Genomic DNA, 23,557 nt, shown 5'->3' on the forward strand with positions numbered 1-23,557 from the left:
GGGCTTCACGCTGGTTCAGCTGCTGCACCAGCAGGATGGTGCGCAGACCAGTGAGTGGGGCCAGGCGATTCCCAGCAGGAAAACCAAGGTCCCAGGGAGTATAAGAAGAGTGTAATGGCAAGTGCTGCAGAGAGTACCTCTCCTCAGTGCAAGGATGCTTCATGGATCCTGGCTTCCCAAAGTGCTTCTGATGAAGCCACTTGGTCCCAAATGAAGTTATGAACAGGTCTCACCCACTCCTTTGCTCCTGAAGAGGATGAGGACAATACATGTTACTAGAGCTGCTGGGTATCTTGTCCCTCTCCTGCCTGTGAGCAACTTTCAGAACCTCTGGGGTCTCACTGTGCCTTCCTCCATGCAGCCTAGAGGCTGCAGCAACACAGCTGAAGGGCCCCCAGAAGTTCGCCAGCCCTGCACATCCCTGCCAAACCCTGAGCATCTCCCCGCAGCAGCTTTACCCCTTTCCCCATTCCTCTGTGAGATGCAGCACGAACACCGCACGGCCAGCACTGCGTAGACCTCTCTCGGTCCCCTGGCATTAGACTCTCTGATTTAATGTATATGTGCTCTTTCATTCATCTAACAAGTTTATTCCTTTGTCAGGTGCAGCCTCATATCAGAGGGCTGCGCTGAGACGGATACGGGGGAATTTATCGCTGTAACAGGTTTATTCTTACACCAGCTATTCATTTATGCAGACTCCCCTCTGCCTGGCGCCCCTGTGCATAAGGGAGGCAGGCTCCTGCACGGCGAGCCTGCATTGCCCTCCTGCGGCCGGCCACTGGATCCCAGAGCCCCTACATTAATCATAGCAGCAGGAGTGTAAAATTCAATTTTACCTCTCCATTCATTCTGAGATGAGTTGAAGGCCGGCCTTGTACATATAAACCACACTTTACTTCATCAGAGCCCTGGTAACAAATGGAGTGTCTTCTTCGGGGAGTTTAACCATCAAAAAACACCGCGCCATTTAATTCCACACGTGCCTAGGGTCAAAGAAGGAGCTCTTGGCATCAGCAAATGCTTCAGCCCTCAGCTGCGCAGTAAACTATGTTTTAGAGATTGTTCCTCAATACGAAATGATCAGTCCATTTATCTGCTAAAGCAGCCTGTCTCTTTGTTCAGTCTCCCAATATTTTTTCCGCTGACCTGATCTGGACAATAAACCAAAGTCATCTTAAGATATTCACCGTTCAATTTGTTACTTGAGTGCCTCCGAGCCCGGCTGTCCCTGCTGTCAGCATCGCAGGCTCCCCAGCCTCCACCATTAACCCAAGTGCCCGTGCCGGACCCCCCTGACCAGCACCAGCCGCCCTGCTGGGCTCACAGGGATGGGCTCTCCAGCCCCAGCTGCTGCCACATCCCAAAGCCCAGGCTGTTTTGCCCGATGTCCCTCTCACACCGAATACACAAACAGTACTCGCGCAAGGATTTGGGGCTCTCTGCTCCCTGGGGAGCTGCTTTTGCAGAGCGGCAGCTACACACCTTCCCCCGAGCTGATGCGATGCTGGTTACCTTTTACAAGAGGTAGCTGGTCTGTGTGCAGGGGGGCAGCCTGCCCCCCGTTTCCCCCTCAGACTGTCTTCTGGAGGTGGTGAGTTTTGCCACCTTTGAACCAGGCTTAGAAGCCCCACCATGATCTCCTGAGTGCATCAAACACTGAGCCACCACGCAGGAAGGAATTTACCCCTTACCGATCTCATCCCATAGTTATAGTTCCGACTGTTTTGCAGCAGCGTGGTGCTGAGGTCCCAAAAGCTAAAGCCAGGAACTCAACCTCCTTACACCTCTTTGAACACTTATTAGCAAAGGTCAATGAAACGATGTAACTATGTCCAGCCGGCTCAGAAGGACATGTAACTCATGTACAGCTTAATCACCGCTGGTCATCAGCATCCCACTGGCGTCTGAGTTCTGGGTTTCCAGTTCTGGAACTGGTTCACACATGTCTACATCACCTTATGGAAGGCTTTTACACACTCAGTTCCATGAGAGTTCTCACAGTACTCCACAGAGCCGAGCTCCCACCAGCACTACCACCTCAAACTCAGTTTTCCCTGTCATTCTTAGGTGGGTCCCCCTCCAAGCAAACTGAACGCCATGAACCTTATCCTTTGGCATCAGCAGTCCCTTTGCATTGCATGGAAGATTAGACACCTACACAAGGCTGTGGTGTCCACTGCAGGAGCCAGACGTCCAGAAGTTAGACCTTGCAGATCCCTGACTCACACCCAGAGCCCTTTCATGCATGTAGCTGTAAATAACTAATGCAAGTTTACACTACAGTGACGGAGGAATTTAATCTTTAAAGATGTTAAAAGAGCTTCCAAGTCACTGAACCATACTTGTTACTCAGACTAGAAGCCGTCTAGAAAAGCTGCTCCTTATAATCATTAATTTTGATCCACTTGCCATTTTTCATTACATATTTGCCACGCGTTGCTCCACTTAGGAGTTCCATGTTGCCAATTCAGCATCATGTAAGCACCAAGATTTTAACAGGAACCTGCTGACGGCAGGAGCTTTCTCAATACTTCCCACCTGGATTGCGTCACACCAGCGCTGCAGCCAACAACACAGGGGTGCAGAAGAAAACAAGAAATGTCCGAAGTCCCAAGAACGGCACTTTCATGTCATTATAAAGGCCCACTGGGTTGGAGGGCTGTGAGCATGCACGGGTGTGCAGAGCACAGCTTGGAGAGATGAACCCTAAATAGCTGGGCGGTTGCAGAGGGGGTCATAACCTTAATTTTATTTTATTTTTCCAGAAAACTTTTAGTTAAAAAGGTTTAGATCTGTTTTCAAAGGAAGATTCTAAAACTTTATTCATGCCTTGAAGTTTCACCTTGCTTTTATTTGACTGGAATGAGAGGGGGAGCAACCCTCACGTGCAAGTCTCCATCTTCCTGCAGTGGAAAAGCACGGGGATGAGAGGGACGTGGCAAACTACTTTCTGCCACTCAACTAAGGTAGGAGATGGGAGACATGGAAGACTTGCTTGCTCTGCTACTTTTCCTCCAGTGACCACTAAGGAGGAATTAAAGGCGAGACAAGTGATATAAATAAACCCAAAAACCTAAAAGAGAAATTAAAAGGAGGAAAAAAGGTGCAACTCAAATCAAGCATAACATTTAAAGATCCATCAGCAGTGTGAAATATCAGATGTCAGCAATCTGCTAATTCCTGTTTTAGAAAGAAGAGTTTTCTTTCTAAATGTTTCAGCTAGCTTTGGCAAGAAAACTCCAAACACGCAAACCCACTTGCCAAAACCACTTTTGCTTTCCAGAAAGCATCATGTTTGTGGGTGTCAATATATCTGACAGACATTACAGTCTCCTACTGCTGTAGGAGATAAAATTTCACCCATATTTACACTTCAGTAAAATGAACTACAAGTAGATTTACCCAGTGAGAGACAAAGTCAACAGCAAAATTCAGATGTTCCAGTCCTTTGTCTCCAACAAAAAACTCATTCCAGAATAAAACTCAGGAGGGTGGAGGCAGATACATAGTTTACCTTCTAACTTCTGTAAAAACACACAAAAAAAGAAATAACCCACCAGCCTGGTGCAAAGCAGTCTATAGTAGCCCTGGACTCCTTGAAGGTGTTTCTCCTTGGAGAACCCACCTCGGGAAGACCTATGATGGTGACAGCGCTCGCACTGTGCCTGCCTCCATGGCTCTGCTGGCTGCCCTCAGCCTGGCTTTGCCCTGGTCGCAGCTCTGTTAGGCTCAGCTCAACTCTTACTGCTCCTGATGCAGGAATTCTGGTAAAGCCTAAAATACCTGTCTTGCCAGAAGTTATAGCTTGCTTAGGTAGAAGGGCTCCTGGAAAGCTTCCAAACCCTAATGGGAACCTCACTCAAATGACTGAGTAGTGGGTTCCCATATATTTCTGCTTTCCTAGTCCCTGGGATCTCCTCCTACAATAGATCTTCCTTCCATATTTCACTCAACTGACAAGACGACCCTTAAATAGACTAAAAAGGACTTGGTGACAAAGGGACAAGAATTAGGAGGCATCTATAAAAAGCTTTTGGATGGAGAACAGCAGGAGGACATAGAGCGGATCCAGAGCAGCAGCTGTTCTTACCTACCACGTAGCGGCAGCCCTCCCCTCACCACTGCTCCCTTCATTCTTCACTTAGTGACAAGCGTTTTCCACTTGGACCTCCTTCCTCACCTTCATAAGTCTTCCTTGTGGTACAGCACATCCTCAGGAGGCCTCCAAATGGCACTTAAACTGAAAGGTGCAAAGATGAATAACACTAGCGATACACACATCTACCCACACGGTAACCTGCCTGCTCAGCGCACGGTGCTAACGGCTCACGTGCCGTAAATCCTGCTAACCAAATAGCACCAGTGGGGGCATTTTGAACAGTGCTGTCCCAGGGGTTCCCAAAAGGCTTGAGTGGTGCAATTGGCCATTGAAAGAACTTACTTAAAATTAGCTTTTTCCATAGGTGTTTTGTGGACAGGATGGGAACCAGAACGTAGCAGTCTGGACAGCTGCATGGAAAATCACCCAGCTCATCCGCTCTCAAGGCTAGGAGACATGAACGCCTTAGGCCTGCACCATGGCTGTATGGGCAGCCTTAGCAGAACAAAGTGGGAACGACAGCCTCTGCTCACACCGTGGCAAGAGATATGTGCACTGCTGCAAGTCAGAAGCACATACACAAGCCCTAATAACTGGTTCCATCACTATATGGTGAGCCCTGCAACCTAGATCATGTGTCCAAACCCCGGATTACCTCTATCGTGTAGATGCTCAGACTGGCAAGCCAGCTGCGAAGACTAATTTTGTAACAGAACCAGGTATGCCCACCTCTGGAAATGCTCCAGTGCGGCAGGTCCCATGCACGTAGCTGTGAGAGGAATTGTTTTCTGCTTGTCCATCTAAAACAAGAAACTTCAAGGCTTCTCTGGTCGGTCCCTCACCACTGCTTTCTCATCAATGACTCTTCCTGCAGTGCAAAGGGTTAAATCATCATCAGCTGCAATTTTCAAGAAACCAGAGAGATTTTCAGCAAAAGGACCTTGCTGAGCTCTGACTGCTCCCTGCCCTGTGCCAGGCTGCCCAGCACCCCCCAGGGGGCTGCAAAAAGCCTTTTTTGGTACCCTGCCTGGCCTGACAGCTCCGGCCATCGGTGTTTCATACTGCCTCAGCCCATGTTCACACGCCAGAGTGGCTGCTGTGACTGATGCACAAGCAGCACCCCAGCCCGCACCAGTGTCCCAGCAGGGCCACACCGGGTGCCCACGTGTGGGATCCCCTCCCCTGAACAGCCGTCAGAATCTGCAGTGGGTGCCTGGGCTTCAGCAGAGGCAGGGCATTCCCTTCGGTGACAAGCACCTTTCGGGGCGCAGTTTTGCTGATCTGTCATTTTTCTAGACCAAGTGCATCTCTTCTTCCCCACTCTCCCAAGCCCTGACACGTTCCCACCCCTGCAGCACCTGCAGGCATCTGCTGAGGGCTGTGTCCTGTTGTCCCAGACAGTGAGCACCCTGTGCATGCCCACACACCTGAAAACAGCCTTTGGCCTCCCAAAGCATTAGGCAAGGGGAAGGACAGGGAGGAGGAAGGAGGAATTCTGCCTTACAAAGAGATCCTGCTCTCGGTAGCAGGACAGAACGTGACCCCAGGTCTTCCAGGTCCTCCCTCCTCTGCAAGCGTTCCCTCCCTGCTCCCGCTTCAGCGGGAGCAACTCTCAGGTTGCTTAAAACCCTGGTATCTCACCAGATACAGAAAAGAAACACAGCAGGAGATCTGTCAAACCTGGCTCGTGGAAGAAGTTTCCTTGCATCAAAACATTCCCTGTTTGACAGGATCAGCTTTCTGCCAACAGGCATCTGCAATAAACAACCTATTCCTTGGCCTGAAGGGAGCCAAGAAGCCATCGTAATGTTGTTGTTCGCTGTTCTGCTCTTTTCTCCTGTAAGTCTGGGCTTCGCCAAGAAAAGTAGTTTGGGACAGAAAGTCTACAGGAAACCCGTGGGGGATCTCTGGTCAGGTCTGAGACCCCGCTGGCCTTGAAGGGACCCCTGGAGGCAGAGGCTGCCCAGGGAAAGCAGGACTCGTGCCTCTGTGGTGAGGGAAACCTGCCCGCTTCCAGGGCACCTGCCAGAGGCAACAGCAAACTGTGCTGGCCATCACCCGCCCCAGGGGTAGGAAACATCCTCCCCTGACTTATTCTACCTGCAGAGTTCTGCCCTCTAAGCCTTTTTCCCCCTCCTGCCTCCCCCTGCAGCACCCAGCTTGGGAGGAGAGCACAGGGAGCAACCCCCCGAACTGGGAGCCCACCAGGGAGAGACCTGCAGCTGCAGCCAGCTGGGACCACCTCGGGCACCTACACTGCGAACGCCAACCAGGGGCTTCCTCATGAGATGCTCCTTGTGCTGCTGCATACTCCAGGAACTGCTGAAGAGAATTAAAATGAAATTGGAAGACAAATTAAATGTATTTATTTTAAATTATAATTATAATTCTAGAAAGGAGGAAAAGGGGAGTTTTTCCAGGCAATTTTTGATCTCTCATAACTGGCAACACAGCTAAATATAACCTCTGCATCTCACAGCCTCACAAAAGCAATGCCCTGCAAAAGACAGTTTTGGAATGGAGCAGGCAGTCATTTTTGCATCCACTGAGAGAAAACGCATCTACCAAGTTGCCATAAAAAGAAAAATTATAAAAAAATGCCCAAAATTGTTGATTTTTTCCATTCCAATAGTGGCTAGAATCCAACACAAATCAGAAATTCCTTTGCAGTAGATAGGATATCTGCTGCTCTGGGCAGGAGATAAAGCCGAGCAGGAGGGTGGGTTGGATCTACCTCCCACCAGGGAAACACGCACCGAAGGACCACCGCACCCCAGGGCACCTCCCAGCCTTCACCTTGCTGAGCAGAGCCAGCAGCAGATGCTCGCAGAAAGAAATACAGCAGGTCCCTAGCGGGGATGTGTGTCCCTTCACACTGGGCTGGCCCCGCGTGGGACATGACCTGATGTTTTCAAAATCGAGGCCATGGACTTCTGGTCCTTGTGCTGCTCAGAGCCCTGCTCACGTCTCCAGAGCTCCCCATGCACTTCTGTAAGCAGAACTGGCCTCAGTGCACGGGTGCCTTCCCTCTGGGGTTTTCAATTGTACAAAATTTTGCTGGAAGCAGGCGCTTCGCTAGTTTACCAATATTTCACAGAGGAAAACCCACACGGTTGGTAAGGACTTTCGACAGCATTCGGCACCACCTGAACACTCGAACAGCGTTTCAGTGCACCCAGCAGTTACAAAGCAAGGTATGAAAAGAACATCGGTGTGGGGAAAGAAGAAAGGTCTAAGCAATCAAAACAACTTTCAGGCTTAGACTGACACCTCGGTAAACCTCCAGGGAACACCTTTTGGTCACCACTGTTCCAGCCTTAGGCTTTGATTCCACAGGAGCAAAACTCCATGGATGTACAAAACCCACGTGCAGAAATTTTGAAGCATTCTATTTACTCTTCATTTCCTTATTACAAAAGTATTTCTATTAGCCAAGAAGGCTGAAAGATTTAGTTTATTGAAAAATGGAGAGCTGTAGCTGGAAGTAGTACAAAAAAGTGAGAAAAAAAATTAATTTCAGCAGTGGTTGGTCACTTGGATAAGCTAAACGTAACAGCTGGTAGCAAATGCTGTCACTGTCCTTGAAGCATGAGCACCTCCCACCCAGCACGCTGCCGCACCTCCAGCTGCGGGTTGCAGCAAAGGTGCCATTTTTATGACCAAGTGTGTCAGAAAGAACTGCTATAGAATTTATTGGTTGGAATTTGGGGGTTTTGGGGGGGGCATTTCGTTTACTTTTAAACCAGTGGGGCGCACAGCACTCTGGGCTTTTTCACTGATCTCTGCACTTTATCCCACAGCCATCGATAGCTTTTTCCTTTACCCTTTCTCACGCCGCTAAATAAATTCAGAGTTAAAACTGAAGAATGAGAAAAACTTCGGAACTGGCCAATTGTTTGCTCCCCAAGATGCTACTACTAGAAACTGCTGCCTGCCATCTGCTGGCACGTCTCTCAAAAGGCAGGCGAAGGTTGTATGAATTGACAGAAAACCCACATACAAGCTCTCAAGGGAAAACGCTCTGCAAGTCTGAGAACAGACAAGAAACTGGATATACGGACAGTATTTCCTTATGTTCATCTTGCAACTTGTTTATTTCCAGTCCTGGTAGAAGAACTGGCTCTAAATGCTGATTTGTATTGTTGACTTTCTTTGCCAGTTGTTGATAGTGTGGCCACTTGATAGAGAATAATATAAAGTTATGAAATTACAGTAATAAACATTGGTTTCAAGTTGCCTTCAATGGAACTAGCCCAGTCAGTGACACTCACCAGAATGATGGGATGACAACGGTTACCAATGCACGTTGATGCTCCCAGCCGAGGGGGTTCTGGAAGGCAAGTGGGTAAAACGGGTACAGCCGAGCTGGTAAAGAAAGCAGCTGAAACACAAGAAATGATCGGCAGCTACATTTCAGAACAGAATCGCTTTTCAAACCAAGAGCTGGTACATGGTCTAGGTGCTTTTCTCACCCAGCACGGCAAGCGAATGGCTGAGCCCAGCCCCGCAGCCATCCTGCCCATGCCCCTGCACCAGCAGCTGCCTGCCCCACCAGCAAGCTGGCCAGCGGCTTAATCACAGAAGTCGCACAAAAGGGACAAGCACAGCAGTACTGCCTTAGCCACTTCCCAACCAGTTTCTGGAAGTTCATTTTCCCACCACCCAAGCCAGCAGCTCCGTAACTGCCTGCTCAGCAGCAATCAGAGGCGTCAACAAGCACCGCACCACCGTGAGTCATCGTGTGAACCGACGATGAAGAAATCCTGCACCTATTTGCACCTTCCCTGCAGATACCTCCCTGCTTGCCTGCTCTTTTCCCTCCCTCCTTCCCTACGACCAAGGCTCCCAACGGGATCAAAGAAGCCTGGCCCTCCCTCGTAATCAGAAATGTCTTTGCAGATTACGTCTGGAATTACTGAAACATTTACAGTGTCTTACAGCCCTGTCAGCCCTCACGCAGAAATGCTGCTCCAACATTCTCCCCATCTCAGCATCTCTATCCTGCTTTTCCATCTGCTGGAATAAGAAACTATTCCCTGTTTGCACCTGCCCACAAGCCAGAACAGATCTGAACCACCAGATCTAGAATGAGCCACACATATCTGATTCTGGTAAACTACTATTTTTTTTTTTTTTTGGGGGGGGGGTGGTGGTTTTTTTTTTGTTTAATGATGCTTGGTACCTGACTTGCCACTTTTTTGGGATTCCTATCAGTAACATGCTTATTGTAACACATATACAAAATTAACTCAGCTTAAAAATAAGTTACCACACATTACCTTGATGTACCTTTAGAGAACACTGCTGTGTGCATGGCTCAATTATATATCCTATTATACAGCCATTTTTATCATAAAGCACTAAGAAATGGCAGTTACGACTCACTTATTTCCCTTTTTTCATTGTAGTCTTTTAATTGCTTGCCTCTTTCTTCATATTAACCAGGAAGAGTTGTGACTGTTTTCCCATCAGTTTATCCAAACTATTTTTAATCTACAAGATGAGGAATATATCTCAATTAGTATTGTCTCAGCTGAATTTTTATTCCTATTTAGCTTAATCTTATTCTATAATTGACAATACAAAGTCCTAAGTAGAAACACTGAGAGCATTTTCTGATGGGCTCCAGGAGTATAGCTTCTTTTTTTCCCCCCATAATAATTTGACATTAATGGACTGTAAATTTACTTTTTAAAAAAACATGACTTCTATTTCAAGCAGCATTTTTATTCAAGAGCGTAATATTTTAACCTCGTTCTCTAAAAAGGTTTAAAACCCTTAAACTGTTTCATAAACTCCTGACAACCACCTTTAAATGGCTCCAACCTCCCCCACAACAGCTCACAGACTGTTTATGCAGCAAAGAGCCAACAACAAGGCACAGTTACCCATCCCCTTAACGCTTTAAAGCGTAACGCGATGTACAAATCTAGCAGAGAGCTGCAGGCCAAAATTTTACAAAGTAAAGAGATTTTCAGGCCTTTTAAGTTTTGGGTCTCTGTCTTCAAACACCTTCAAAGGGTCAACATTCTGAGAGAAGGCAGTGCCTTCTCTCTAAAGGTACCCTTAATCTGGATAGTAAACCCATGTATTCTTAGCCTGTATCTCCAGTATAAAGTCTGTCTCTTCTGTGTCTGTACCTCTGGCAATACCTCAGCAGTTTTTAAAACTGCTAAAAAGGTAAGTCTCGCTTTCTGTTTTTGTTTACAAAGACCTATTGCACTTGTTCCTTTATAAAAGTACAATTACTTGCAGCATGTTACAAAGCTTGTACATCCCTGGGTTCTAAACTCAGCAGGAGTCACAATCATTCCACAATAAAACTCTGCAGCTATACAGCCAGGCAAAGGAATATCTGCAGAGAGAGTTCTTCAGGAACACCCGAAATCCTCAGAACTGGCAAAAGAAGTAGCATCCACTGGCAGCCCATCAGAATTCAGCCCAGCACAGTACAACAACCCAGGACACTGGGAAACCACCCACCACTCAGGCTGAAGTGACACATTCTCAAGCTTCCTTGATTCAGTGGTTTTATTTTTCTTAAGAATACTTCCAGAGGACAGAGAGACACGGACATTTTACAAGTCTTCATATTCAGTCCCTTAAGAGAGAAAAAACCTGCAAATTGAATCTTTTCAGTTAGTGCCAACACTGCTCTCAGCTCTGGCTAGGAGACAGTCCCTGCCCCAAAGAGCTTCCACTCTAAGAGGGAGAGTAATACAAACGTGAGGTTCACAGGGAAAACAACAAGGAAGGTGACACGGTTTGTCATGCTGCTGGTGCCATACATGGAGACTGGTACATCTTTTTGTGCTGGCAGTCAGTACGTGGACACTGAATAGACCACACATTGCACGTGACAGAACATTTTCTCCCTGCAGGTGTTTGGAAGCGAGAAGGTAAAGAAGCTCTCAAGAAAGTTTTCAAGGCAGTCCTGTGATGAGGAAGGCATTTGTTCTATGTAGAAATTTTTGCCTATTTACAACCTTTTTTTTTTTTTTTAAGGAAAATAAAATGACAGTTAACATGCCAAACACACATTCATCAAATCAGTTGCCTTACAAAAATAAAGCTTTCAAACCATGTGTTTCTAAAATAAATATCAATAGGGTTGGAAAAAATAAATACATGTATTCAAGCCATCTTGTTCAAACACAAAAAGGTACAGTTCCTGACTGAAAAGTAGCCATGGAGTCCCCATTAAAGCAGCAACTGTTCAGAGCATCCTCCTCTTCGCTAACACACAGAGTCCCAAGCACCAAAGAACAGATTCTTAATAAAAGAAACGTATAGTACTGCATTCTTTATAGGAAAGTACAGAGTATTTTCTTTGTTCCTGAATGACAGAGGCTAAAAAAATATTCCATGATATACACCTGCGGAAATTGTCTGGTATTTCTAAGCCGTGAAAGGCTAACATCTTTCCCCTTGTTTGGAGGGGGGAAAAAAAAAAAAAAAATAATAAAAAAGTAAAACCTCATCTGTGAATTTGATTGTTTGTGAACATTATGTGTATAGTACCCTGACTGAGCAGAAAATTAATCTTTCTTAAAAATACTGAGCTACTTTTCCTCCCCCTCCCCAAACAGGAACTCTTATGTATGGAAACAAGACATTTTAATAAATTCTGCCTACAGAAGGACTGTTACAGCATAGGACGTAGGGAGGCAGGAGCAGCTCGACCTCAGGCAGGAGGCTTTTACTGCTTGGGAGCACAAGCTGCACCAGTTCAGAATGGTCCAACATGAAATCAATGTTTCCATGGCAGCCCCTTGCATTTCAAGGGCTAGTTCATTGCCCTGAGCTCCTGCTGTCAGGAGTCAGTCTCAGTTTGGCCGGCAGTAGTCACAGTGCTCTAGGTAATAGGAGGCAGGGTACCCCATTCCCCACTCTCATAAGGCAGCCGTACCACTCCAGAAAATCAGTTTCCTTCTTGAAGGTTTCAGTTTTCTGTGGTCCTGTATGTCCTCTTACTTTTTAAATTGTTTATCTACCTATTTAAAAGGAGCAACATGCCCAGATTAACAACAGTGGTCAAGCAGGCAAAGAATAAAATGTCCACAATGCAAGCTCTACATAGGTTTACAATGTACTGGTCATGCATAAACCCCTACAGATCCTGGCAGGCATTTAAACATTTAAGTTGATGTAAGTTCAAATTACTGATGAACTGACTGCTGAATGGACTGTAGCCAGCTTGAAATCACTGGTAGTTCTGCATCTGATGTCACAAGGCTTACTTAAGTCACGTCAAATCAGTGGTCATCTACTTTAACCCTTTTTGCTTTCAAGGAAAGATGCTGCAAGAAAAGAAAAGAAACACTGCTTAGCATACGCATCACAATTAGAAAAAAAGTCCAGTTAGAATGCTTTCAGTCTTTAATCCCAAGTCAAATAAACTCTTAAACAAATATCATTAAAGACCACCCTTCCCAAGCTCTGCTTGTTACCGATATACCCATAAAATAAACCTATGAAATCAAAAAACCACGTGCACCCCAAAGTGATGGTATGGCTTGGTATGAAGTATCATCTTCTTGTACTTTTGTACTAACTGCAAGCATAGGAACAATTTCCCATGGGAAGCAAGTTGCCAGCATGTAAAATGCCCAGAAAGATACATGTTTCGCATAGGTCTGGGTATGCAAGTGCATTTTTTCACTCAGTATTTTGGAAATATTTCACTAATTTAGAATAAAAAGCTCAGTAGTTACCGATCTCCCACGGGAAACTCCCACGCAAGATGACTTTGGTAATCTTGCCTGTACAGTATTTACATGCAATGTGGTATCAACAGCTCCCAGCATAACTAACATTTAGATAATATTTAATACCAATCCAGTTCTCAGAATGACCAGTGAGTAACTCTAGATTGATGGATTCACATGGGGCAGAGTTGATAAAGCGTGATGACAACTATGAAAAGATACGTATATCACACACAACAGAATCTGCAATAAAGGTTTGCACAAATAGCAGCTGTTCTATGCCATTTCAAGTTTGAGCAGATCACAGCCGATTTTTTTTTGCAGTAAACATAATTAATGCTCAAAAAAAGGTTCAGGATTTGCACAAACATTTGCAAAGCATGAAAATGCTTGTCTAAAGTTACAGATTTATATATAGATTTATATAAAATCTAAAATATCGTGCAAAATAGGACCACTGCCCAGGTATAGTGCTACTCAAAGAAGTGCTACCAAGTGCCTATATTCAGCCATAACATGGCTGAAGGCTTCATTTGCCAGAGTGATAGATACACTATCTTGTAACTTGGAGATCATGTCTGTTAGCTGGATAATAGGGAAAAAGCTTTCATGCACCAATTTATTATCCTCTTTCTTTATATTAAAACTACTACAATGTACAAAACCATATTCACTTTTGTACCACTAGACAGACAACAACAAAACATAAATACTTAAAAAGTTCAGATACAAGAGCTGCTAATTCAGCAATGGTACCGTTTGGGCTTTATGCCGATTCCGTACCGTTCCTTGCTGGTAAAAATGAGGTGCCAGTTCCAAAAGCCATGCAGATTCAACAGCAGTCACATCTCTCATGTAATACTTAGCAGTCTGTATGACTTCATTGTAGACTACCCTAAGAGAAAGAAATAAAAAGAGTTTGCTATAAAGTAATGATGAAGAGAGATATTTAACAGCATATTTAGACAGTTTCACATACATGCTGCCAGTGGTAGTATTTACAGAGTGACAGGAGAGGCTTGAAGTCATAATACAGCCTCTTAACTCTTCCCCTCTGGTTGTTCAGAGCGCTCTACATTAAGACAACCCTTAGACTGCCATTAAAAACACTTTTCACATACTACCAGGACACACGGATACAAAGTATAAAAGAAATAATATTTCTTATAATGGGGCCAAGGGGGACTCATAACGTGCTTTGGAAGAACAAATATTAGTTACTCTGTGTAATCATGAGGAAGGCTGTCAAAAGCACCAAAACCCTGAACCCATAACAAGTAGGGCGCAAATCACAGCATGACTATGCCTGATGCCTGTCTGCAGACAAGCAAGATAAGGATTAGAGGAAGAAATCAGCTTTAACTACTGCCAGAACATCTCCTGGTAAGAGATTTAGAAACAGACAGCCGTGTGGACTCAATCCCTGCTGCCAGCATGAACAGATTGCCAGCACGGGCAACTTACTTCTGAAGTCACCCTTTGGTAGGGAAAGTAATTTTTACCAAGGAAGCACAAACCCACACTCCGAAGGGTTAGTCACCAAGACCACAAGTCGTTATCTGCCTTCTATACTAGAGCTGCAAACCCACAAGGCTCGTAGTCTCTCATTAATTGCTATTTTGCTCCTAAAAGGACAGAGGAAAGAGTCCAAAATTCTCTGCCAAATGCAGCCCAAGACATACTAATGCAACTAAAGAGCAATTTGAGGAAAACAAACAAGAATGAGAACACGTTTTATGTACAACTGTAACAGACAGAAAATTGAAGGCTTCAATATAGGGCGGTTGCCCAGGCAGCAGCAGCAGCACTGAAATCAGGGTTGCTAATTCCTAAACTTCTGTCTTAGAGGATGCCACGAGCCAGCAGCGTTTAGGCTGGCAGTGGCAATACTACGTGGCCTTGGAAGACAGCTCTGTGCGTGTTCTGCAACACAGGGGTCCAACATGAGATTCAGGCCCAGAATCAGTATCCCCCAAAACTCCAGCAATACTGCTGTCACCAAACAGCGTACAAAACAAAGAGCTGTCTTAAGCTTCTGCGAGTTAAAACTTCCAGCTATCTGTCTACTGTTCTGCTTTTCTGTATGTCTGGAAGTGGCCAAGGCTGGGATGGAAGCTCCTTGCTGAAGGCTCATTATCTAAACTCCAAGCCCTGGAGGAGGCGTGTGCTGGAGAAAAGAATTCTTCCAGTACTCTCCTACCACTAGACTTTCTTTCCATATTAATTTCTTCTCAAATTGGTTCTTCTTACTGTCTGTCACTCTCCCATAACCCAGCCTCTTTCGGGGTGTTACTTCCAAAATGTTCTAGCTTACAGCAGTAGGTATATCTGCAAAGTATTCTTTTTACTATTTTAAACAAACCATGTTTTATTTTTATTTTTAATAGCAGTGACAGGAGGTTAAAAAACTTGCAAAACAGCAGCGAATCAGGCTGGTTCCAGTGGCAAAAATTACTTTAGTTACACTCTGCTCAACTCAGCCCTAAAAAAATTGGTACAGTGAACTGGATTTTATTTTTTTTTTTGTGAGCCAATGTAAATGTTAGCTATGTTCCAACCAGTTATGCTTCTGCAGGGGCCCAATTCAAAGACAACAGATGACATTGGCCAAGTTTATCCTTCAAAGTGTCAGCAACAAGCAAAAAAACACAAGAGTCAAAATACTTCAGGCTGACCACGCTGACCTGATAGTTAGAAACACATTCCTAGTTGTTATCTGAGCATCTTCGACATACAAATGGAATTGTAATATCCCAGCTAATATGAAAGTGCAACCATTTCTTTCCTCAATCTGCTAAACAGCCGTAACTTTTTGCATCATGTGTTTTACATGTATGCCCTCTTCTAGCAAGCCATTTGCAATTATTGCAGCACCTATTTGACAGGATATTTCCTAATAGGCTTAATAAAAGTACATTAACTCTAGTTCTATCTAGGTACAGAGACTACTGAGAGAGCAATTTACAGTGCAAGATATGGTGCCCATGAAAAAAGGGGTCACCTGACTCTGCTTTCCAACCTCTGCTGGTTTTTTTTGACAGTTAAATGTCACTCAATTTCCCTGATTTATTTGGATACTGCCTACAAAAAGTTGCAAAGGAAATACCAATTGAATTCTCTCTGTGGGAAACCATGACCTTCTACATCTATTCCTCCACTGATGAAGAAAAGCCATTCATGAAAGTGTCTGGATGCTGAAAATGTCTTATAAAGATCACAAAAAAATTGAAAGCAGCTTTAACTTACCAGCGCGGAGGTTTCTCTGCATACAGCACCGAAGTGGGGTGGATATGAAGTTCATGGTCATCACGAATAGTCCTTGAAAGCAAGATACTATTTCAGACTGGGTGTCTATTTACTGTTTAACATTTGATTCCTTTCATCCCCACTAAGAATGTTAATAAAAGGCTACAACGAAAGAGTTGCAGCAAATTAAAAGCATTCACATTTAATGAAAATTTGAAACCAGGCTTAAACCCTGGCCAAAGGAACAACTGATAATTTAACATCCTAAAAGGAGTTCTATCTACATTAAATGAAAAAGTAGTGTTACAGTGCACTGGATAAAAGCCTGAAAGTGCTACAACACTGTTGCCTACAACAGCACTGGCTTATGTTAACACAGCCTAATTACTATTAGTAACAGCTTCCTACTATCAATAACTTTATTTATATTTGCCAAAGAGAAGATTGAAGCTGTTTGAAAATAAAAAACTTCTAATATTCAGTAAATCTATTGCCATGTCTTCCTTACTGCAAGTGTCTTAAGAAGCATCTATTTCTTCATTACACTTTGATTTATTCAGTCAAAGGAGCTTTTAAACTACGCAACGGTTGCAATGAAACTACATATATTTACCTGTAAGCTCCAGTAGAGTGGAATTTAGCTGCGTTAGCAAAGAAGCCAGAAACTATGCATCTCAAAACGGGATCGGGATCACCTGAAAAGATTTTTTTTTTTTTTTTTTTTTGTAAAATGAGTCAACAGAATGGCAAAAATCCCTAAAATAACACTTAATCATCTCAAACAACTTTTCACAGCACTTTGACAGCAAAGGCTTGAAGGCAGACAAACCCTGCAATCTCTTCTGACTTCAATTTCACAGCAAATCAAAATTACTACATGAAAAACTACTGTTGCCACTAGTGTCTCCATGAAAATAGTTTCACAGTCCTTAGAGCAACCTTGTGTGACAGCTAAGCATTGAAGTCTGATTTTTCAGAGCAGTTAGAGACAAGTGCTGACAACTAGTCATCGCATCCGTGCACGCACAGCACAGCTGGATGTCAGAACCCTATGACTGTACATCATTTTGAACACACTAGAAAAATGGCATTTTGAGAAGTCAAAAGGAGGGAACAAGGCGATCTATTTATGACTCTTTTGGTAAATCTGTCCATTGAACATATAATCAGTGGTTATAACCTCTTCCTGGAAGACTTACCTAATGAAGACTGGACTAAACGTTAACTGTAAATATGGGCTAAAATGCTCTACTGTGATCATTTTTAGGAAAAAAAATGGGCTTAATTAACATTATTATTAGGCCAGGGAGAATGTACTTCAAAGGTTACAAGAAAAGCAGGAAGCAGACTGACAATTTGGAGACTACCTTGAATATGTATTGAACAACAGGTTAAAAAAAACACTTTTTCACCTTCACTGGACTTCTTTGGCACTTTAAAGCGGACGAGAAGCTTTTTCAGCTGTTCTCTTACAACAGAAGCTCTAACAAGCCCTTTGTAGTTCAGAAAGTGTTCCTGACACCACTGAGAGCTCTTGCTGTGCTGTACAGTGAGAAGAATAGACAAAATTACATTGAGATACCATCAGAAAACCAAAATCCAATCTCTTCTGGATCACATAGCCTCGTTCCGTTTTTCTTCTGCTTCCTGCAATATATTTATTGTTGTTTTCCCTGAAAATTACCTATTTACATAGCATCTAACAAGGACACACAGCGCCAATAACTACAAAACATGTTTCAAATAACTTCCAAAGCAGCAGAACAAATGCTATGGGGTATTTTCAAACAGATGTGCTTCATTTCTTCATATGTGGTGAAAGAGAAAAGCATCAGTCATTCCATTCTCACACACAAATGCATCATATCTTAAACTAGTCTGTTTTCAACCTCGGAATGCAAACAACCTTTTCTGTACAGTTTTCATTGATCTTCTCTATGCAAAGAACTACTTCTCTGGAAGCCAGCTCATACCCCAAGAGCCTCTGCATTTGGCTGTTTCTACGAGAATTACGCAGATATAAAATTTAAAGGGCAAGATTTCAGTTGGTGCCTGACTGATTGCTTTGGGGCTGGAAGTCATATTTAAACCCTTGAGTGGTTACACTGCCTCAACTCAATGCTGAAGTTGAAGAAGTGCTTTATACGAGCAAAATATACTTGTCCCAAATAGGTACAGCACTTCAAAACCATTGAGTAAAACCTCAGCTTGCAGAGAAGTATTAAGATCAGTGTTAAACTTCCAGAATCATAACCGAGAACCTCAGGTTCTTCCCATTCCTGCAAATCCACTTACACCTGAAACAACTTACTTTGACAAAGGCTTCATAAACATTAAGCATAGTGAGATGATCACCTTCTTCCACAGCAAACTTTCTGTGTTGCCTGGCCTGAAGCAGAAGAAATACATTTTTATAGGCAGAATGATCTATGCAAAAATCATGGCTAATACGCTCAGTCCCCATCATCTCTATATTTCTTGGTGACAATTAAAATTCCTACCATATAGGGTAGTTCCTCTAGACAATAGCAATATTTTACTGGCCCATCTGTATTCAGGAGCACTTCTAAAACTGGAAGTAATAAAACGAACTGAAAATGAGCCCCAAAAATCAAAGAGAGTGATGCATTAAAATTAGGCTCCTGCTACCTATATAAGAACTTGCTACATCCTAATACTTTCTCTTTTGCTCCTCTTGAAAGGAAGTGGTGTTTGGGGAGACTTGGGTTGTTGGAGTTTTTTGTAAACCTCTATGCTGACCAGTACTGGTTTTTAACCTTTCATGTTCCTGGTCCTCAGAGGGAAGCCTTCAACACTTATCAAGGACTCGAGGTTCCCTCTGTTACTCAGTTTCTTCTTTCACCCATAACCAATAGGTACAGTTCAAGACGTTTCTTCATTTTCATACAAACTTGCAGTCTGTAACGGGTTATCTAGAAAATACTTGGCAGAAATCCAGAAATGTAGAACTAAGAAAAAGAAAATGAGACACGACTAAACTTACAGCCTGAGTTTTTTGATTTGGAGGGATCACAAAGATGTTTTGAATCTGCATCATGGCAGCAATTGTCAAAATCTCCTGGGAGCAGCCAAAGTTTCCTGAGGAGTAAGTGAAGAAATTCAGTATAGGAAATATTTTTCCATTCACCTCACCCCCATATAAAATATAAAGGAAAAGCAGCAGAATATATTTTTACAGTATATAAAACCAAAATATCTAAACTCCTGATTTTTTTAGTGTAACAGTGAATGTTTTTAATGGAAAACTTAAAAGACAAATGTGTTAGACTTACTAGTGGGTTAAATGTGCTGGACTTGTTATTTGAGAAGTCCACGAGTTCAACCAATTCTTTTCACTTAACACCATACCAAGACGAAGCATAAGGTTTGTTTCAAGTTTAGCAAATATATAATATTATACTAAAATTTCAAGAGGCAGTGTCCTCTACTCATCGCAAGACTATGAAGAAAATCGAACTTCTTTTTCCTCCTACCTGATTCCAGAAGCATCTTTGCAAACATAGGATTCAAAGGAAACTCTGCTATTCTCATTCCAAGAGGCTCTGTTAAATGGCAGTGCATATCCAAACCTACAGCATTTTAATAAATGTAACTGTGACACAGGCAGAATAGCACAGAGGGTCTTCCTTAAGAATGTAATGTGTACTAAAGAACAAGCTAAAATATAGCAAATGCACCTAAGAATTGCTGAATATATATTAAACTAAGCTTGAAGGCACTCTTTAATACCCATTTACTCTCCCATGCGTCACCATTTTTTGTTTGGGGTTTGGTGTTGGTTTTTTTTTTTTCTTTCAAACGTACTCGAATGCACAAGTTTCTTCATTTTGACCAAGTTCCATTGCTACTGCCAACAATTTAGAAAACCTGCAGTCAAAGTCAATGCAATGGCCATTACACCTATGTATCACTTTTTAGTGTTTAGCAGCATCTTTGTTCATGGGGATGGGATGCAGAAGCAGCCCCAATGAGAATAAAAAAAGGGCCTAATCATGGAACAGGCATAACTGCAGGAATAGGAAGTACTGCTGGGGGTGGGGTAGGGTGTCTTTTTTCTGAGGCATATCTGCTTAGGTCATGAAGAAAAATAATTTAAACTTAATAAAATCTAAATCAGACATGTACAGCTGATGAAGATTCTCTACAGTTTAGTCTGCTTCATGCATCAATAACTGAACTGTCAGCCACAGTCCAACTACAACCTTTTTACTGGAAATGGTACAGGAGGTTGGCATGACAGCTTGCTTTCTGATTCCCAGTAATCACTGGGCCACCCTGCATGTTTACCATTTTATTTGTATGGCTTCCTGCAGTCAGGTACCTGCAGTAAGGTTTACCCATGCAGACTACCAGGTCATGTTATAATCCAGAGCACTATGCTGAAATTTCGAAGAACAATTTAAATGGAAAAGCGTTTCCTTTGCAAGAGGACATAAAATAATAATAATAATAAAAAAATACAGACACAGGAAACAATAAGAAAAAATCTCACTAAAATGGCAGTAAAGAGTGAGAACTGAAAAAGAAAACTGCAAGTAAGCCAAGTTGTATGAGGTATGACAAGGAGGCAGAGCACAAGAGAAAAGCTGCACAAGGAGGGACTAACAAGAGCCCAATAACAGGACTTTGGGTCACTGTAGTGTGCATAACTAACCTCAGCAGAGTGGACTGAGGAAACACAATTGTGGCCCACACATTATATAAACATATTATTTGTCAAACACTGTGGTGACAAAAAGCCACAGTTGTACTTCAGCTATGTTTCACAGCAGAAAACTAAAACCACAAATCCAGTCAAGGAATAAGACCTCCTATAACTCAGCATAACTAAAACCACAGATACCTCTATCAAGTGTTTACTTTCCTTTATTATTTGATATGTTATCATCTCACTTATTATAACAATGTAGTAATTAACTCACCACACCCCTACACTGTCCAACAAAACCCAATAGGCCTTTCACATAATGTCACAGTATTTTTCTCAGTAGCAAGTTACAAAAGGCAGCTTAAATGAAATGACGAATTAATATATTTAAACACAAAGACAGAAAATGCAAAAATTAGGGTAAGGTAGCTTTCATTTGATCAGTTCAATACGAGAAGTGCTACCACAATTAGAATATACTTTCATCTGCAGAAAAACAATTGCGTTCCTAAGTAGGAAAAAGGAGAAATTATCATCTTTTTAACTTTCTACAGGTGCACCAAGCCAAAATCCTTTGGCTTCTGCTGAATCCTACAAATTTCAATGCAATTTTGCATGCATATACAAATAGCTTATGCACAGATGTCTTTGTAGCAGTAAGCCTGAATATAGATAAAAGGCCTGCAATGGATGCTCGTTCGGAATAGGTATAAGTTTCCTTGAAATAATCTCGGAAGCAACCACTGTATCCATACATACATAGAAAACTGGAGATCTTAGAAAAAAGATACTGCAAAGACTTTTTATTGAACATGCTCAGGAGAGATTATTCAAGCGCTGTGGCGCTAAAGTTTCAAGTAACAACCACTAGTGCGTGATGGGCTGAGGGATTAAAACACTATTTTAAACTTAGGTAGAGTGGTTGTTTCTGATAGGTGACAACTTACAAACAAATCTTCAACAAAGTCTTGGATTTGAAATAAAGCTAAAAATAAAGCCACTTTTTACCTGCTTATTTCCCTCCTAAATTATGCTTAAAAACACTCCAGCTGACAACTCAGACTTTCAAAAGGGCATCAAAGGAGAAGGCTGAGAAGAGATACTCCTGATGTAATCAGTTTGCATCACTGTAAAAATAATCAGGCTAAAAACTGTGATGTGTTTATTCAACAGAACTATCTCAACCTTAAGAGCATCTGCTCTGCACGAGCTTCTCTGTTGGTACCGTGTTGGCGCAACAGGGTCCTGACCCTAAACTGCACATTTGCATGCTATTACAATGCAAATGATGAAATACACGTTCATACTTGCATAAGAGAAATTTAATCCTCACTGCACCTGCAAACGCTTGGGCAACTTCACCTCTGCAGCTTATATAAAATCTCCACAGTATACCACCTAAAATCTTAAACTTCAGCAAAAACTGAAGAGCGAATCTGCATATCACACGCATGCACACACATTTCTTTCCATCTTAAACACCAACATCAGCACTTCTCTGCTTTGCTACAAAGGCTGGGCAGCCAAAAGAATACCAGCTCTGTACGTTTCTGTGAAGCTACCATGAGCATAACACTTTTGCCAAAACGTCAAACAGCTAATCAGTGAGTTTATTGACCTTTCCTCTCCATTTCCCTAAGGTGGTTTTGGCTGTGAATTCATTCTTGCAACATGCTTCTGAGCCACTGTGAAGGTTCTTGTTCCAAGCTTGAAAAGCTTGCCAAGAACCAAGTGTCTTAAGTGAAACCCTCCTTTGCAAGATGGAACTGAATCAGCACAGAGCAAAATCACAGCCAAGCAGAGAGTTACAGCTCCGTGAGAGTAAGAAGAGAGCAGACTGCTGCAAGGGATGTATAAACAGCCACAAACCTCTGAAAGCCTCCAACACTTAAACACTCTCCTTTACACTACCCTTTTCCTCATGTTTACATTATGGAGGAACATTGTTAACTTTGAAATAACTACAAACACTGAGTTAAAGTGAAACAGAGTTTCATTTTGCTCCTTCTTGTGTCAATTTCTGTTTTAACTTTGTTACATTCAAAGCAATTAACTAGCTGTCAAAAAAACCAACAATGTAACAGTTCTTCCTATAAACAAAATCAGCCAGCTTACATTCCACTTACCACAACAAAAAGGAATTGAAAACTGTATAAAAATATATAAGTGTATAAAAATCCTGCTACAGTGTGATTTGAGTGTTGTAGGTATCCAACAGGGGCATAATGAATAAAACCAAAATAAACACATTTAGAATCATAGAATCTCTCAAGTTGGAAGGGACCCACCCAAAAGGACCAGAGTCCAACGCCCTGCCCCTCGCAAAACTACCCAAAACTAAACCATATGACTAACTGTTCAGACTCGCTCCTGAATTTGAGAACAAGCTGTGATTAGTAATTCAGAGAACATAATTTAAAAAGATATTCTATTAACCAGTTAAATAGAAGAAAAGTACTTTGAATTATGATCTCAGGGTGTGTGAGACTAGCTTTTTCTTCTTTTCATTAGAAGCTTGTGTGTATCTGTTCATTTGTCCATAACCAGAAAGTTCAATAGTAAAACCAGAGCAGTCCCTCTGTGAGCTGCATGCAAATGAGTTCCTGGGCATTCAAAAGCATGGAAAGCAAGCAACTGTGCGCTGAAACACAGGCAATGAGTGTGAAAAACACAGTTCCAACTCATCCAGGAGGAAATGTGCAGCCTTTAGGAATGATCAGGGTTTTCTTTTAGTGGCTGCAATGTGTATTCACAGCTAACAGAATCAGCACAGTTTGAACTTTGCCTCAGCTGCAGGACCAGCACCAACAGCACTGCACTACAGAAGGTGTA

The 23,557-nt window shown here is 42.8% G+C and overlaps 1 protein-coding gene across 2 annotated transcripts in view; it reads right to left on the reverse strand.

Annotated features, from left to right (window-relative positions):
- Positions 1-10,615: 10,615 nt before the first annotated feature.
- DHX35 (DEAH-box helicase 35) overlaps positions 10,616-23,557 on the reverse strand; it is a 30,557-nt gene continuing 17,615 nt past the window's right edge. The window contains exons 15-22 of one of the 2 annotated variants that reach the window (XM_055814333.1): positions 19,551-19,646; positions 19,061-19,155; positions 18,368-18,445; positions 17,469-17,598; positions 16,670-16,751; positions 16,057-16,128; positions 13,567-13,705; positions 10,616-12,402 (exon numbers count right to left, since the gene is read on the reverse strand). In XM_055814333.1, the coding sequence (XP_055670308.1) occupies positions 12,358-12,402; positions 13,567-13,705; positions 16,057-16,128; positions 16,670-16,751; positions 17,469-17,598; positions 18,368-18,445; positions 19,061-19,155; positions 19,551-19,646 (737 nt within the window). In that variant the 3' untranslated portion in view covers positions 10,616-12,357. The remainder of the gene's footprint in view (positions 12,403-13,566; positions 13,706-16,056; positions 16,129-16,669; positions 16,752-17,468; positions 17,599-18,367; positions 18,446-19,060; positions 19,156-19,550; positions 19,647-23,557) is intronic. The other variant, XM_055814334.1, reaches the window with a different exon arrangement.

The sequence above is a fragment of the Falco peregrinus genome, chromosome 9 (assembly GCF_023634155.1).
Source record: "Falco peregrinus isolate bFalPer1 chromosome 9, bFalPer1.pri, whole genome shotgun sequence".
Classification (NCBI taxonomy): Eukaryota; Metazoa; Chordata; class Aves; order Falconiformes; family Falconidae; genus Falco; species Falco peregrinus.